Raw genomic sequence first — 17,908 nt, 5'->3', positions numbered from 1 at the left:
CATGATTGACAAAAGTAGCAAGGCTGACATTCTCTCAAAAATACAATAAAGAGGAACAAGTACAATAAAAGCTTTATTTTAATGTTTCTTTGACAACCAGAGAACAAAAGATTCCTGACAGACACGTCTCTTATGTCCAGATTAATTTAACTTCCTCGTGTAGCTGCAAATCAAGGCTCAAGTTGAAAATCTTTACGCGTCAAATAAGTATTTCTTGGTATGATTTAGTGCAATCCGGCGGTTTGTCACTCTTGCCTATGGTGGGAAAGGCCTTTTCTAGAGTTTGGCTAGTTAGCTCTGGGCTACTGTAGAAACATGGCGTACTCTGTGGACGAGGACTTGCTCCCTCTGCAGTCATAAAAGTTAACAAAAACATGACCGCTCTTAGTTTCAGATGATTGTACGCTAATGAAAACGCAATTGTGGATATAGATTCTATTTCTCCCCCTAAATCCTTCACACAGGACCTTTAAGGTGAAGCACAAACCTTTTAGGTTTTGGTTTCTGTAATGTATAGTCATGTCCTTTCTTTGATGCTTTGGCCTTTTGAAAAAAAAAAAAAAAGAAAAAAAAAGAAATGGGAGATAGGCTCATTTGCTTCTTGCCAGGGGTTCGATGAGAATGAGATGAGAATGTGGCGGACTTATCGTCAACAACAACTTTGTGCTTCTTGCTGCAGCCAGTAGCTCGTTAGCTTTGCATAAAGACAACAAAGCTTTGTCCAAAGAAGGAAAATGACAAGTTGTCATCATAAAGAAGGCTACAATGCATTTGCTGGACAATTTCTAGACTCTAGGAAGTGAATACACTTGGCCAACAAATACTCCGACACATAAGCACATTGAAAGTCGTTGTGAAGATTAAACAAACAAGATATAACATGTTAATTATGCATTAGAGCTGACCTTTATTATGTTTTACAAGCCAGGCCTGCTCTTTCAAGTCTTTTCGCTAAGCTAGGCTAGCTGGCTAACCCTAACCCCTAACTTTGAGTTCTTAGTAGAGACCATCTGTAATTTTGGAGATCACATTAAAAATGACTCAGTGAGTCACTGTGGTGAACAGGATCCTCTGTTGTAAGTGGCTAACATGTTCAGTGACACCCGGCTCCACGTCTTCTTATCTGCCTCTCTCCTTGGTAACCAACTCAGTGGAAGATCAGATGTGGACTCATTTTCTCAGTCAGAGGCTGAAAGTGTTCCTCGGTTTGGCATTTTGCCAAAATCTGCACCACATGCGTCACATATGTTTATGCTCCTTTAGATAGATAAGGCTCACATGAACCAAACTGAAAGATAAAACACCCCCATGTCGGAGCTCCCGAATTCAATTTACTTGACATTGTGGCAGATTTTGCTCCTATAAATAGGCCTGATCGAAGGGACAGCTTCTGCTATTTTCGACTGCAGGTGATTTCCCCCTCATTCTCTCATCCTTGCTTTCTCCTGTGTGAGCCCGCTGTGTTATACTATTTTTAGATCTTCCTGTTTTAGCTCAGCGGGGGGTTAGGGACTCTGCGTTGGGGGTTGTAGATGGGCTGTCAGTAGCGTTAGTGTACTGTGGGTAATGCTGAAGTAGGGAAAGAGGACAGCAGGAGCAGAGGGGAGGATATCGGGGGGGTTCCTCGCCTCTCTGCAGCAGTACCCTTGGAAAGCACTGAAATAATGTATGTCCACGCTGGGATGGCATGGGAATAAATCGAAAAGCACCGTTGAGCAGCGTATGTCTGTTGTGTTTCTGATGGTTTTGATGGGTGAGCAGTCGCCTGAAGGTTGGAAAAACTGGCTCGTTACCAGAAGGTCAGATCTTTGAATCCTCGGCCAGTGGCCAGTCTGTGCTGAATGCCAGCTGGTGGTGGAAGGATTCGATTGTACACTTGGCAGAGACCGAGTGGCGGATGTGTGTTACAATATGAATGAAAAGGTGGCTGTTGCCTTTAACTGTGTTTGCTGCATTCAGCAATCATTCAGACACACGTTTTCGGACATCTCGCTTTCTTCTTCATTCCTCTCCCTTCCAGACATTTGTTTTATCGCATCTCTCCTCCTTCATCCCCTTCTCTTCATCTTTCGCTCCTTCCTCCTGCCTCCCCTCCTCGCTGGCAGAGACTCAGCTGGCCTCCCGTGACACAAAAACAAGCCCGGTTGTCATGACAACCTCCCGTAGTCCACATGAAGCGATGCACGTTTATTTTTAGATGCCTCCCATTCAAGACAATCAGCAACGGGTTAACGGGTACACTGGTGCCAGAGTTGCAGATATTTCTGACGCGGTGGTGATCCGAGGCGCAGCACAGAGCACATCATACCTATGGTTGTTCTCATCGATGGCTTATCATGAATTTTTTTTCACTATATCTTACTCATGAATATGCATAGAAGCCTGTGAGATTCTAAACACACAGCCCAAACCAAATGATGTAATCCATTTGTGAGTGTCAATAAAACACATTCGTGCAGTTCAACCACACGACTGACTAAACAGGGGAAATGTTGTAAACATTTTTGTTGCGTTCTGTCTCTTCCAGTCCTGGTTTTTAATTTTCGACATCTCCTACAGTGACCCTCGGCAGTGCCAGAGAAGGAGCAGGAAAGTGTCACTTTTAATTAAAAGTGGGCCGACAGGCACACAAACAGAGCCAGCTAGCACTGCTGCTCATTTTTAACACAAAGTTCATACAAGTAGGAGTGCTTCTGATTTGCTTCATTATTACTTTGAAGCCTCGAAGCAAAACGTGGCTACAGCTCAGTGAAAACCATTTCTGTCTGGCCTGTCATAAAAGTTGTTTTTTCAGCCCAGCTCAGCTCACATTATTTTATTCCCTAAATTACAGTCAAAAATTTCTGAAGGGATGCAGAGGCATTGTGCATATTGTCGACTGAAATTTTTCAGGTGAGGACTGGGGTCTATTCATTTCTGATAATTGCGTGAGGAGTGCAAAGCAATCCTTTTAAAATCTTATTTTACTGGGCTCAAAGTCACCTGGTTGTTACCTGCTGTCAGAATTATCTGAAACATTCATAACTGGCATATTTTGCTTTGATTTAATGCTTTGTAGGCGTTACACACTTACATAATGTTGTCAGAACAAACAAACTAAAAAAAACAACCCAGAATACATAATAACTACCTTGAAGCTGTATATATCAGGTTGTCACATATGCAACTCTGCAGGTTCTGAAACTGTGAGGAAGGCCAGATTGTTAAAGAATTTGTGCTTTACATGCTAAAACAAAAACAAAAAAAAGAGAAAACATCGGCAGCATTAAATATTAATCATGATTGAATGTACACGTCCATGGTCAGCATGAATCCTTTCAGCATTCAGCAAACGCCAGCAAAGATAATTTTAAGGTTTTTTTTTTTTTATGTCTACAAAGGATTCTCAGGATAGTCTAAAATGTCGTCCTTTGTGTGTGAGTCTCTCTCTCTCTCTCTGTCACACTAACATGTAGGTTAGTACCCAGGCTCATGCCAGTCCAGATGGCTATTATTTGTCTTGAGCCAGTTACGTATGTCTTCGTGCTACTTTTGAGACACTGGTGTTTGGCAGCGCCGCTGAAGCCCCTTGCACTCCGTTGTAACAGCATGTGCCAACACAAAGGAACCCCTCTGGCATTTTGCTGGCATCATCCGAGCAGTCCCTTTCACAAGCCCTGTCCCTGTTCCAGGTTTGCACCATTTGGTTTGTCACACTCCATTCAACTGTTATCGTAACGGATGACCAGCTCACCAGGTGAAACAGCTGTTTTTCTTGGCCATCCAGACCCTTCAGCCAAGGCTCTTAGGTCTGGACTTTGTTTCGGTTCCCAGTTGATGACGTTCAAATTGATCATTTCATGTGTTCCCAGGCAATGGATTGCTTGAGGATTGTTTAGCTTTTTCTTAATTACTTGATCTATTTCAACCGTTTAAACATGCAGACTTCAAAACCATTAAATAAAGATGTAATGAAATTAGAAATAAAGTCAGAATTAGATTTTCACGGGAAGAAGACAAGAAGAATATTGAAGTTATATTACTTGTATATCTACATCTATATCTACTACCTGTATCTCTTTTTCAGGTAAAGAGGGTCATAGGTCAGATAATTGGCCATGATTTTTAAGTTATGAAAATCCCTTGAAGAATACATACTGTCCATAATGACAGCATAACCGCTGTTCTACCGCTAACACGCTTTGCTGGGTAGTCAAAAAAACTTTGATGCCTTTTATCTCTGTTTCGTAGTGAGCGTAGTTACTGCGGTTTACCTTTGCTGGGCAGCAAACAGTAGTTGCGACTTCATATCATAATATGTTTAGAATGTTGCTGCCTGAAATGTAGAAAGGAGTCAGTCGAAGACGCCGTTAAACAAGCATGGCTTCCTTTTTGCGAGGTTGATTCTGCATCGGAGAGCCACCCGTTGTAGTTGATGATCCTGCATAATCATAGTTATTATACTGGAGCCACTGTGGGAATACTAATTACATGGGGACACCGAAAGGACATTTTGAGCCTAGCAATCGTCTCATTGAGTTATGCAAATGTGATCTGCATATGAGCCCCCACATATTATGCGTGCACACGTGCAGCCTGGCAGGAATGCACACTAAGTCTAAGCAGGGGACTAACGTGCACACGTTCATGTACATATGAACAAAAAAGTAGAAACAGGACTTTGTAAATGAGGTAGCTTCACTTGGACCATCATATCCTACTATTACTGTTAAAGAGTAAAAAAAAAAAGCCATTGTTAAATTTATTTAATGGAATATGTAAAAATAATAATTGCTTCTCTGAAGCTTAAAAAGTTGTACAGAGGGACTGAAAAAATTTATGATGCAAGTCAAATCAGATATTGAGCATACAATACTGATAAGAAATTAACTATATACTTGGAAACCAGTTCCTTGGACCGAAATAGCAATGCTAAAACCACAAATGTAAGACACAGACGCATCAATCGACTACCACTAACTCTAGCATATCGATCAGTCTCACATTCTCCCCCTGCCCAAACCATCTTTCGTTTGCTTAGACATTTTAGAGGCCCCCATCTCATATTGTTATTAAAAGTTAATCTGTATTAGCAGTAGTCAGGTGTACGGTTGCTTTTAATGGGTTGACACGCTCATTAAAACACTTCAGGCTGAGGCTCACCGTGGTTTTAAAAGTGTAATTAAATAATGGTTAGTACCTCAGGGGCCTGAATGGGTCGGGGGGGGGGTCGGGGGGACCAGAGGAATATGAGGGGTTTGAGTGTGAGAATTAATGACAACAAAAAGGTAAAACCCGCCTGAAGACATTGTTAATAAACATGCCAAAAAGGTCCAAACGGCAGCATTTGACTACCATCTGGGGCCAGATGCACAAAAACTTGTTTTTATGAAGCTGTGCTTACGCTTGATTCTGTTTTATAAACACTGACCACCACACAATCTTAATTTCCATTCCCATAATTATCTATAAACAGAAGTAGGAAGAACCTTAAACATCTGCTTGCATGATTGATTCACCACTCATTACACCAAAAACAATCCACTGCAACTTAGCCGACCGTGTTGCATCAGCGTGGTTCTCCAGCAGCTCCAGAACAGCTGTTATTACGTGTGACCCGATGTACGGTGGATATTTATAGCACTGCGCCCGCACACAAACCTGTAAACCTTCTCATTCATCATTATTAAATGTCAGAAAGATGACCAATGATTAATCTGTAGCATTTCACAAACACATTAAAAGATCATTTACACATGATGGTTCCAATATGAATAAAAAAATATTTCAATGCTATAAAATTGGCAAAACAACCCAAACAATGTTTTACTGTACAGTAAAAGCTGTACACATGGTTAATGTGAATACACATTGTGGACCCTGGACTAAACACAGTACAGTTTGCACCAACCTATGGCTAATAACAGCTGTCTCCAGAACATTATGTTGACTTATTATCCTGTATCCACCCAGTGACACCGCGTATCAAAAAGCTGTTTGTCTTTGTCGACTGTAGCGAGAAAGAAATGTTTTACCTTTCACTGTTTCTCTCATCTACATTTACACACACTGCTGTTTTACTTTGCTGTTGTCGCACGGCTGCAGTTATTTTTGGGCTGGTAATGAAATCATTTCAGACCAGTGTTTTGTTAAATGATGGATGATCGGTACGCCCAGTAGCTGTATTAAAGTAGGATGATTAATAAACCTCCGCTTGGTGTCAGGATTCAGAATCACCTTGTCAGGTCTTGTTTTAATAATGCGGTAATGATCGGCACACTGTGCATTGTGCTGTTTGCAGTCCAGTTGGAAATGGTAACTAATCAGCTAATGTACCCTTCTACTACACAGCATGAATAGATGGAGGCTGTGATTTGTAATAGAGAATAATCAAGGCCTTGTTTCTGTCAGGCCACAGGTTGGTGACCACTTCAAAAGATAATACTTGCTTTCTGTGCAGTGATAAAGTGGTAAAATCAAGATGGCTTCTTACAATATACAGCAACTTCACTTTAAGTGTAAAAAAAAAAAAAGAAAAGACAGAAGAATGCACGGATCATATGCATTTGAGCTGTCCATAATGAGTCCAACATTGTTATTGGAGTGGAGTTCTAGCCAACAGGACTTCTTTTAAAACCTAGCTCCTACATTACCCACAATGTGTCTGGGCCAGTGAGTGACATCACTGGTGGCAGACTATCAGATGACATGCTGCTTCTTCTGGAGCCAGAAAAAGGCTTTATACTTCTTTTTCCACATATACAGTAGTACTCCCTGTAAAAGACGTGTCAACACACTTTAATGTATAAAATTCATGCAGTTGCCCATAACTATTTCACTTAAATACATGATGTTATTATATTTTACAGAGCAAAACTTTTGTGTAAATGATTGGCAACCACCAACACAGAGTTCAAAATTGATATACCTCATGCTATTAAAAGCCTCTTCAGACATTAAACGCTTTGTAACTTGCTTTTATATTCATGAATTTGCAGTTTTGTAACTTTCTTACAGCAGATCAAAATCCCAAATCTCCTGGTCATGTACACATTTACAGATTTGGTCTGAGTGAATTCACTTTTTGAAAAGTAGATTGTCTGAGCAGCACCTCAGCTTAAAATGTTTGAAAATACAGCGGTGCAAGTCGGCCTCTTTTTCTTCTTTATCTTTTTTTTGAAAGTCAATGAACCGGAATCAGCGATTACTTTCAGTTGAACGGCAAAAGCAAAATTGACTGAGCAGTATGTTGACTGTTATATAACAAGCATGCAACAAACACACCGATATTGCAGCTGCATGCTCTTGAACCTGCTCTACAGAGAATATACTCCCACTTGTGTTCGCTTTGTAGCTCAGCGTCACTATTTTAATATTCTCGTCACGTTTGAGTCATGACCCTTGGGCTTGTCCCTGGCATGATGTTTTGTTATATCTCTTACCACCCTGCTCACTCCATAAAGTTAAGACGCCATCTGTCAGCTCTGCTCTCAGAATGCTGCTGAGTGGCAGGTGCTCCTGAATCTGCCGTCCACCTGCTGTGTCGACAACAAAGATTCACCATCTGAACATGTCACGAATGCTGTATTCTATACACCAAACAAATACAGTATGCGCACACGATCGCATACAACACCCTCCGCTGCTCCCTTTAGAGAAGCATGCAGATGAGGGAGTGGGAGAGTGGGGCAGCGCAATAAAACAAAGTGTTGACACTGTCACTGGTGGTGGTATTGTTGTTTAAGTCACGAGGTTTGCCAGGCAGTCTAATTAAACTGTGCTGGCTAGCAAGTGCATCCTCCCACGAATCGGCAGCCAAACTGAGCTAAGTGAAGGAGAAAGAGAAGACGTGTTCCTCACAGGCTCGAACGTGCTGCTACAATTAAAAACAGATGTGGCGAAGTGAGACGCAGCAGCTGCACATCCAGGGCTTACCAGAGCTCCTGGGTGTGATACCAATATTTTGTTGTATATGCGAAAACCAACTGAGACAATAACACCCCGTAATGGAAAGAGATGAGGGTGCTTCAGCACAGTACAATGGTACAGCTGAAAAAGTTCAACAGGGGGGCTGTGAATGCTCATTTGCATGTGCTGCAAAGTAGTGTGACATTTGAATTAGGTGTCGGTCCAGCCCAAAATCATCTACAAGCATCCACATGTCGACAATGCAACGTTATGTATATATGTATTTACCCTACAATGACTAATCAAGACATAATGTAACATTGTAATGATGTAACAGGTTTTATTTGTAGCTAGCACCTACATTACATCTGACAGTCTATTACAGAGCTTGGATTTTTTTATGACATTGCTGTCACACTCTCACACTGTGTGGGCCACCAAATTGCACCGAATGCCTATTTCTACATAATGATGCTTTATAGCCTGCAAATGTCTTACAAGTCACCTCATGTGGTTTCAGCTTCAGCTTTTAAAACCCCCCATCAAGGGTTGAGCTGTACACGGATTTACGGATTTGTAACCATATATTTTCAAAAGAGATAGAGTTTGAGACACAGCAGTTCATACTGATGAAGTTGGATGTCGCGCTATTTTTGTCATTACCTGTTTTATGTTGAAAATGTATCCTCATGTGTCATGTTGTACTTTGCACTTCCTGTCTTTGTTTTGTATTCTCACCCTTTCTCTTTAAACGCCTGTGTTCCACTAGTTAATCATTCCTGAATCTTTAAGCCCTCACTCTTTGTTGGCTTTTGGTTTGTGCTTAATTTAGTTTTTTTACTTGTGGATTACTCTTGTTTTTGTTTTTTTTGCCTGCCGTTTGTTTTGGATTATTGGATTTTGGACGAGGAGATCAGTTATTATCAAAGCTTTCTTTTAGTTTTCAACCCACCTGCCTCAGAGTTCCCCATTTTGGTGTTTTGAGGCTGTATTTTTTCAAACAGGAAAGAAAAGCCAGTCTTTGCATTTTATCTGCATTATTATTTTTCTTTTTTATCATAGTCTGTTAAAATAAAACTTAGCCAAACTTAAAACTTAAAATTAAACCCACTGAGTGTGTGTTTAAAAAGGTTATGGCGCTGTGTAAAAAATTACTTAAACAGAACATGATAATTTGGCAGTATGTTTGATGTCTGTTTGTATGTTTGAAGTCTGATGTCATCAACATGTTTCAAACAATTTGGGACAGTTTTTCACAGGTGATAGTTCTATGATTGGGTGTGAAAGGGGCATCCTTGAAAAGGCTCAGGATGGGGCGAGGTTCACTCTTTGTAAAACCGCTGTCTGTAAACCCAGTTTGTTTGAAAATGATTAGGTTCTGTTTTTATTTATGTTCTACAGAGCTCCCCAACTTTTTCATGCTGTATCCTTATGCTCTGCACATACCGAATCTTTTCCAAGTTTCAACCATTCATCAAGAAGATGAATGGCAATTACAACAGCACAGACGGGTGAATTAGATCAGAGTTTCAAGCCCACGGATTATTTAACAACTGCGGGGGAAAAATCCCACTGCACAGCACGCGTAAATGATGAATGTGTCTGAAAACAAATCTTTTGTCTTTTTTTCTGCCTTCTACAGATCAACGGCGAGGAGGAGCAGAGACGTTTCGAGGAAGGCAATGCACGTTACCTGCACAATAAAGCAAAGAGACTGGCGGAGAAGCAGCAGCAGTGACGCCGCTGCTCACTGGAGTTAAACGCCTGCAACAGCAGTACATCAACCCCACCACACACATACAGTATGAGGGGAATGAAAACCCTCTCTCCTGCTCTGTAACTGTAGCCTCCTGTTAAACCTAAACCCGTGGTTATATTTTATTTCCTGTACTATGCACCAAAGTGTCCACATATAGCTGTATATGTATGTAAAAGTTTATTTTTGGGATGTGTGAAGACTATTCATGACCACTGTGCAAAGTGACAGTCTGACTGTATGTAGAGGAAAGAGTACTATTTTACTTGAAGATGAATTTTAGGTATGAAGACTTCATGATCGGTGCAAAGTGATGAATAAAAAGGTGAATCTCTCTATAAAAGCAAGAAATCTTTGAGTGTGTGTGCGTGTGTGTGTGTGTGTGTGTGTGCCTAAAATATCTCTGCAGATCAGGATAGGACTGACCTGTGATTTTCAACATGGCTGCTGCATGGTTTAAGGGTGTGCAATGTCGGATTTGAGATAGAGAGTTTTGAGAGTTGAGAGATTTGTGACATTTAGCGTGTTTAGAGTGTATAGTTAGTGTGTTATGTAGTGTTTGGTGTAGTCTGTTTAGTGTGTAGTGGAGTCGTTTTGTTGTTTAATGAGTCAAAACAACAAGGAGACGGCTGAATGTGGAGCAGTGACACCAAGCAAGGCAAGGTAAATAGTTTTGAAGGTGAAATATAATGGCAAAATAAAAAAAAAGTCATAAACAGCCAATTATACCCTGGAATTTTGAATTTCACAACAAACCTAAACATCCCTGACGTCCCACCTTCAAGCAAGGCCTCATTTGGCCATCCATGAAAAAGCTACTTAACCTCCCACTTTTCTATAGGAATCATGGGCAGTGCACTAGTAATAATGAATCAAAGATCCAAGCGAGAGTCTGGCGCTCCCGCCTGCCTCGTGACCTTGCTAGTTTTGATGATGATGATGTCATTGTCTTGGGCATGCCTTGGAAAAAAGTCACACGCTATCTATCTTTTCAGCACTGTGTCTTTCACAGAGAAATCAGGGGAGCTCGGGGGCTTTGACTCAGCTCGCATCTCTCCCACGCCGGCCCTCCCCCTTCTCCCTCCCTCTCTCCCTGTCTCTCTCTCTCTCTCTCCCCCTCCTCCTCTGCCTGTCTGTCACACTTTGACTCTAGCCTCGGCTCTGCCTCGGCACGATCTCCTTTCCCTCTGCCTCCTACCGTCGTGTCGTCATCCATCTCCATTCTCTCGCAGTGTCACTTTATTCTTCCTCTCGTTCACTCCGTTTGTGCCCCTGTCTCCCCCAGCCTCCTCTCCGTCTCACCCCCTTTGTCTCCAGATGCCATCTTTTGGACCCACAGGAACCAAGGACAGGAAAGAAATGCCTCTGTGTGGGCATCTTCCTCTTTACATGTCGCTTGGGGTTTTTCGCATGTGTGCGCAAAGGAAGATCAGAAAGATCAATTGAGGTCAGCAGCAGCAGCCAGCGAGAAATCAATATCCATATGGCCATGCTAGGACTGAAAAGGCTGTGATTATTAAACGCCCATAAAAACTGCTGTTCAAATATTTAGCAGGATCAGTCTCTCATTTGAGTATCGAGAGCACTCTTAGGCTCACGTTTGATTTGTCAGGAGGAGTAGGTAGGCTTCAGTCCCATGCAACAGATGGCAAGGAATAATTTGAGATCAAAACCAGAGTGAAATGAAAAGATTAAAGCCCGGTGAGCGAGCTCTGTGAAGAACAGAGAGCCGCACGGGTCTAAACCTCAGTAAAATGGATTTTTGTTTGGACCTTTGCTCCTCATCGTGCTGCTTTCTTGCACAGACAGAAACGGATTTGTCATTGGATCTTGAAGGTTACTGTTTTTTTGTTGTTGTCTCCCCCCACCGTCTGTCCCTCCAGTACGTGTGCTTTTCATTTCTCCCATGAAAATAAAGTTAGGCTCAAGCTGCACCGGGGGGATATATCTATTTTTAACCCCAGTGAGGTCGAGGCATCTTGTGGGAGAAGGAGAGCATGGGGAGGAGAGAAATCACAATACAGGGAGACGAGATCCATCTTAGATGCTGAGATGAGACTTCTGGGGAAAATGAGCTGATTGAAAAACTAATCTAATGCACCATTTACAACTGTCCCTGCTCTGAAAACATTCAGGAGACAATGTCATTTCTCATCATTCACAACAGTCTTCATTACTGTCCACGGCCATTTCAGCTGGTAGCAGCTGGCTCAATATGTAGAGACACAATATGGTAACCATGGTTACTTATGTGGAAAAACAGATTTGAAATGGAAGATATGCCATTATCAGAAATAGATGTTTCTCTCCCAGGTCGCAACAAAACAGCAAAGATGTGCTGTAAATTGTATTATTCATGTATCACATGTAGATAATCTTTGTACCTCCCATGAAATGCAGTTTGCATTCAATGCACCAAAGACGGTGGCACCAGAGGACGCCGCATGTCAAAGTGCTTTCTCCCATCAGAGAATGACGAAATGAAGGCAAAAAAGCTGATCACAAATATCCTCTCATGTCCCCGCATCTAAATTAGGAGACTATCCTCCCTCTCACTGCTGTATTCTAGTGCTGAGAGACTGAAACGGCTACTTATGATGAATGATCCTCAGGCGCAGGAGAAAAACCGCTAAGGACTCTGAAGGATGGATAAACGATAAAGAGAGGCGGCGTTGAGAAAAATCTCGGCTCTCATTACCAAATGACCCCGCTTTGCATTTCCTCCTCGTCTCCGTCGTCAGTCATTTGCTGACAGCGGGGGCTTCACTTCCACACCTGAGACGAGACACAGAAACCTGAACCGTGCTCCACACCACACTTCAAGGTCACCCGTGAAAATATGTCTGCCAATATTTGTAGGAGGCTTCTGTTATGTGTGCTGGCAGAAGTTGCAGGCGCTCAAAGACAACGTCGGCGCGCAGACAACAGCGCGTTTCGATGTTTTCTTTTTCCGTAAAACGGTTTGTTTGTGCTTCCTGGAACACCTTCACAGAGCGAGAGATACAAGTACTACATTCGGCCCTCCTCTGTTATCTGGGCTGGGAGCCAGCAGGGCTTTCCTTGCGGAGTAGGTGATGGGCCGTACTTTGTGTGGCCTGGAACCTCCCTTTCCTCTCAGCCACGGGGGACCTCACTGGGAGTACTACTACAATGGGCTACCTCCAGCTGCAAGGCATACAAACTAGGTGGCGATGCGGAGGGGACGCTGGAAAGATAGACTGTAAGAGAGCACACATGAGCAGGACTTTTCAACGCGGTGTTAAACTTTAAAGGGCTGCTGCTGTGTGTATGTGTGTGTGTGTGTGTGTGTGTGTGTGATGTGGTGTGTGATTGTGGAGCTGACGGTGAGAGTGGGGGCAGCCCGGTGCCAGCGGAGCCAGTGGGCGGGAATGCCTTCTGTTGCTTTTTACTTCCAGGTCACCTAGCATCAAACAGGAGAGGCTAGGCATGGACAGTCTGATTCTTTTAACAAACTCTCCTGCCATGTCCGGTTCCAGTGATGGACGTATCTGAGTCTAAAGTACAAAAACAAAAGCCCCCCCGTCCCCCACCACTCCCGTCACCTGTCTTCATCCGTACACTATCGTAGCCCAGAAAGAAGAACCTCTGCTCATTGTGTTACACAGGCGTCATCAAAAATGATTTCAGCTATTAGGAGAAATATATTGGATTTATTCACTGCAAGCCATTCATTAAGCATGGCGTGTAAATGGATCGGTAATTCATGCACCCACGGTCCACCTCGGACCTGACTCACTCTACCCTGACGACTTAATAATGAACATCTGAGAGTCTCAGAGATAAAGGTAAGCAGAGCTGGTGCTCCGGCAGGGTCACGTTTTACCGAGATGATGACTCGGACACGTTCGCACATCAATTTGCGTCATCCGCTTAAGAGTTTGCTCAAAAAGACGTGAGTCTGACGTCACGGAGGGAAACTCGGCGCTCCTCAGCCCGACAACCTTTTCCGTCCTTTGTTCTCTTCCTCTGACACACACCTCGCGGCTGCACACGCAATCAGCGTCCGTTCTTTCATCTTGTTTTCATCCTCTCAGTTTGTGTGGCATCAAAAGGGTCTCAGCTCTTCAGCTTTGAATTTTTAAGAAATACTCAAAAAAAAATAAAAAATGAGGGTTGTATCTGTAAGCATCAAACTGAGTCCCTCTGAAATCAAATATTAAGGCCAAGCATCACAGCAGCGCTCATAACCGTTGTCATTCATTGAATCAGCTGACAATGTGTTAACTACATGATTTATCACTGAAAAAGCCTTTTTAAGACCTAATCTAGACCCCCCCAATTTTGTGTCATCGTGTCGTTTTATAACCTGGGTCATGTTTGCACATCCGCCATTTTTCAATTTCAGGGGATGCAGTGACATCATTAGACATCACAGCTTTAAAATGAAGTCCAACATATCAAGCAACATGACTGCTCAGATAAAGTGGAGTTTTAAAAACAATCTCCAGTTTATCCAACTTATTTAGAGAATTTGTGTTAAAGTAAAACCAACAGTGTGATGAAACTGTCTATTGCTCACAACACTGCAGTTATCGCAGGTCAGGGCAGGTGCTCCAAGTTGAACCACGAAGTGTTGATCAAGAAATGACAGCATTCGCCGGAAACTTAAAAGACTAAGTTCACCCGACAATGAAAAATTCAGTCACTACTCACCCTCAAGTTGACGTAAAGTTAGGGGAAGTTTCGTTGCAACCTAAACATTTCTGGAACTTCACAGCAAAATAGTGTTGCAGAAACAGAGAGCTGGGTGGAGACTAGATGGAGACTTTTTTTTAAAATGTAAAAAAACAAACCACTGAAAAAAACACAACATTGTCTCTGGAGGCCCTTAATCCAAAATTCATTAAAAAAAAAAAGATGTCGTTTACGCCTTTTTTTAAAGCTGAAATCTGAACTTGGATTAACCTGTATGAAGCAAATTGTATGTTTTTTGTCCAGTTGTTTATAATATCTCCATCTGCTTCAGCTGTTTAGAAGAATGCTGCAACACTGTTTTGCTGTGAAGCTCCAGAAATGTTTCGTGGACTGCAAAACTGTTTTTTCCCAGCTTTCCATCAGCATGAGGTTGTACAGATGTTGACTACATTTTCATTTTAGTTGACGCTGAAGTCATCCTTTAATGTTCTCCTCTGTTTCTTTCACTCCGTTTTAGCTTTCCAGCAGCACTGACTTACATTTTTCTCACAGAAATGATTAGTTTAGAAAGTGTAATTAAACTTTGGACTTACTGAAAACCTGTCCCAGTGTCTTTTTGTCTGTGGTGAATCTCATCAGTGAAATTAGTTAGGCAGCAACAGAGAGAACACTCCTAAAGATCTTATATAACATTTGACAGGTTGAATTTCCATTTTGATGGACATATAAAACCACCAAGTCCTTGTCATCATGTGTTCATGTTTTCCTCTGAGTAGGCAAGAATCTATCTGCAAATCCAGCTTTTTTTCAGAATTTTTCCTTTTTATCCTACCTTTAAATGTGCGATTAATGTGCAAACAGGACAAATCTCAAGCATACATTCCGACTGAATGTGTTGCTCCTGTTGCTGTCCCATCATGTGATGTGAATAATGAGAGGAATGTAAACCTTGAGGGTGCAGCAGTGTAGCGTTAGGTTAAGTATTGACTGAATCAGCTGTGAGGCTCAGGGAACATTTCCTACCTTGCCTCAGCACCTTGTTTTTGTTTTTTTTTTCTTTAGGTCAGACACTTCAGCTCTAACAGCCTGGCTGGGAACTGCAGGGGGCAGCTCCCAGGTGTGTGTATTAATGAATGGAAAGCAGAGTATGCGGAGCTCATCAGACCGTCCGCAGAGTAGATTAAAATAATCCTTATAATAGTGGCAAAAAAAAAAAGAAAAGAAAAAGCCAAGGCACAAGGGACCTCTGTGCGTCTCTGCTCTCATGTAGGCCCTATTAGTTTTCTCACTGGGTACAATCTAAGCCCTGAGGGAGGAAAGCCGCTCTTACAGAATCATCCAGGGGAGGAGCCTTACATAACAAGTCGTATAATGTCAATAAAAAGGGCCCATTTAAAGGAGCATGAATAACATGAGAAAATAACGCGCCTTAATGCGATTGATACTTATGCAGAAGTCCTTTTCATTAAAAAAAAATGAAGAAAAAAAAAATGTTTGGATTATAAAGATTTTGCGCAATTTGGACACATACAGCCAGCTGCAATAGGCTGCCAGAGCCACCTTAATGAAGTCAGTTTGTAATCATTTAAATGAGACCTTTTAATGAAACAATGTGCGTCGTGTTCGGTCAAGGCTGCGGGGATAAATGCATGTGTTTTTCTTTTAATTCGGTGAGATATGTGCAACACGCAGGAGCAGTTCTAGCTCTGAAAAAAAGAAGAAAGAAAGAAGAAGAAGAGGAAGAAAAAAAAAAGGCCGACCTCTTCTCCATGAATTATTTCTTATTGCGGTTCACTCCCACGGCCACGGAGCGTCTGACCCGCGAACGCGCCTGTGCTATCGGGGGCGCGCGCCAATCATGCCTCATCCGTCGCTCGCGTCGCCGGTGTCGGAGGAGAGACGAAGAAGAAATCCAGCCTTTGGGTAGAATTACGCGCTCTCTCAGCGCTCCTGCTGTCGCGCGACCGCCTTGCTTCGTGCTGAACAAGCTCACGTTTTCTTTGTTAAGATTAAAAAAAAAAAAATCAAACTCGACGATTTGTGTTTTTCTCCAGTCCCTCTCGTCAGTGAGTCAAAGAGGACAAGAAGACACAGGAGTACAGCTGTGGCGATGAGGTGTTCAGGGGCTCATCCCTCAGCTCGCAGGTCATTCCTTTAACTTGCTCAGTTCGGGGATGTAGACGCTGGGAAGACACGTTCACGGACCTGAGCCGATGTGACTCAACGAGAGTGTTTTCATCCCCTCCCCCGGAACAATGAGCCCGCTAGGAGCCTGAAACGTGCCGTGAAAGGTAAGAATGAGCCTCGCACGAGCCGCATGATTGGCTCATTTTGATAACAGCAAAACATTAACAACAACAACAAAACAACAACAACAAAGACGACGAGTCTTCGTCCAAACAGGTGGTGTCCTGTGGCACGAGCAGCTCAGCCGGTGGAGGAGAAGAGTCGGATATTTGAATTAAAATGAGACATTCCTGTGGAGCCACCGTGCAGATGTGACCTATTTTGAGGGAGTAATAATCGAAATGCGTGCGAAGGCGAACGCGGATGAGGAAGTGGCCTAATTGAAAGACTGAATTACAGATGTTGCACACCGTAGGCTCTGTTATACATCGAATTTAACTGAGCAAAGAGCGTCTCCTATGTTACATCTGTGTGCAGGATGAAGAATGGTAATCACACAAAGCTGGCTAGGTGTGGGATTACTAGAAATAACCCAAATTAGACTCTGATTTAATACTCTGTGATAGACAGAAAAACGCACCATTAATTGGAACACATCAGCCATGATAGTGTAGCTACTAATGTTGATTATAGGCACACACACACACACACACACACACACTAGAGATGCACATGCACGCTGATTGCAGCCAATTTCTGCAAGGTGTTGAGCGGTTTCAGCAGAGCTTCTCACCTCCACTTTTGTTTTAAATCAATGCAACTTTTCATGTTTCCTCTATATCAAGGTGCAAGAGATAAATTTAAGTGTTTTATTTGGAAAATCAGGATTCTTAAATGAGATATACGTTTGGGACACCATCCATTACAATGTAGTGATGGTGCAAAGGACCAGCCTTAACTGACATTATTCACCTCCAGCCAATCAGCTGATGACTTGCTCAGAGAGAGTGACTTAATTTATACAGTTCTAGAGCGGTGCTTGTTCATAACACGCTGTTCTGCACGCACTATCTGGTACTGTAAAGGATGTACAGATCCAGTCTTAAGCCTCCTGAGCAGTGCACGGACTCACCGGGCCGCCCCAAACCTGTTTGATATTCACGAATTTAGATCTGGGTGATAAAGCCTACATCAATTCTGTCCCGAGCTGCACCTATTAGAGAGGCATCCTGCAGCAGCTGACGGTCCAAAACACTCTCAGGCTAACGTTAGTATACGTAAGTATACAACTGTTAAAATGTAGGCATTTCTTCACTTGGGCTTGTTCTTCTTTTGTTGTTGCACCACACTAAGCTCCATTTTGTTTACGTCTACTTCCCCATGAGATCGTGTGACAGGAATCAAGCGTGAGCCCCGCAACAGAGCCTTTTAGCCAGAGTGTTCAGTGTTTATTCAAAATGTATTAATATTGAACACGTCACA

At 42.5% G+C, this 17,908-nt stretch overlaps 2 protein-coding genes across 7 annotated transcripts in view; both read left to right on the top strand.

Annotated features, from left to right (window-relative positions):
• The window catches only part of acot7 (acyl-CoA thioesterase 7), a 56,616-nt gene extending 46,611 nt beyond the window's left edge, over positions 1–10,005 (top strand). For all 5 annotated transcript variants that reach the window (XM_037105097.1, XM_037105098.1, XM_037105094.1 and 2 more), the window contains one exon: positions 9,530–10,005. In XM_037105097.1, coding sequence (XP_036960992.1) covers positions 9,530–9,625 — 96 coding nt within the window. In that variant the 3' untranslated portion in view covers positions 9,626–10,005. The remainder of the gene's footprint in view (positions 1–9,529) is intronic.
• Positions 10,006–15,972: 5,967 nt separating this feature from the next.
• Positions 15,973–17,908, top strand: part of LOC119023367 (probable G-protein coupled receptor 153) — a 38,080-nt gene continuing 36,144 nt past the window's right edge. For both annotated transcript variants that reach the window (XM_037105234.1, XM_037105235.1), the window contains exon 1: positions 15,973–16,590. The gene's annotated coding sequence lies outside the window, so the exon portion shown is untranslated. The remainder of the gene's footprint in view (positions 16,591–17,908) is intronic.

The sequence above is a fragment of the Acanthopagrus latus genome, chromosome 7, assembly GCF_904848185.1.
Source record: "Acanthopagrus latus isolate v.2019 chromosome 7, fAcaLat1.1, whole genome shotgun sequence".
Taxonomy (NCBI): Eukaryota; Metazoa; Chordata; class Actinopteri; order Spariformes; family Sparidae; genus Acanthopagrus; species Acanthopagrus latus.
Note: the sequence above shows the minus strand (reverse complement) of the source record. Positions and strands in the feature narration are given on the sequence as shown.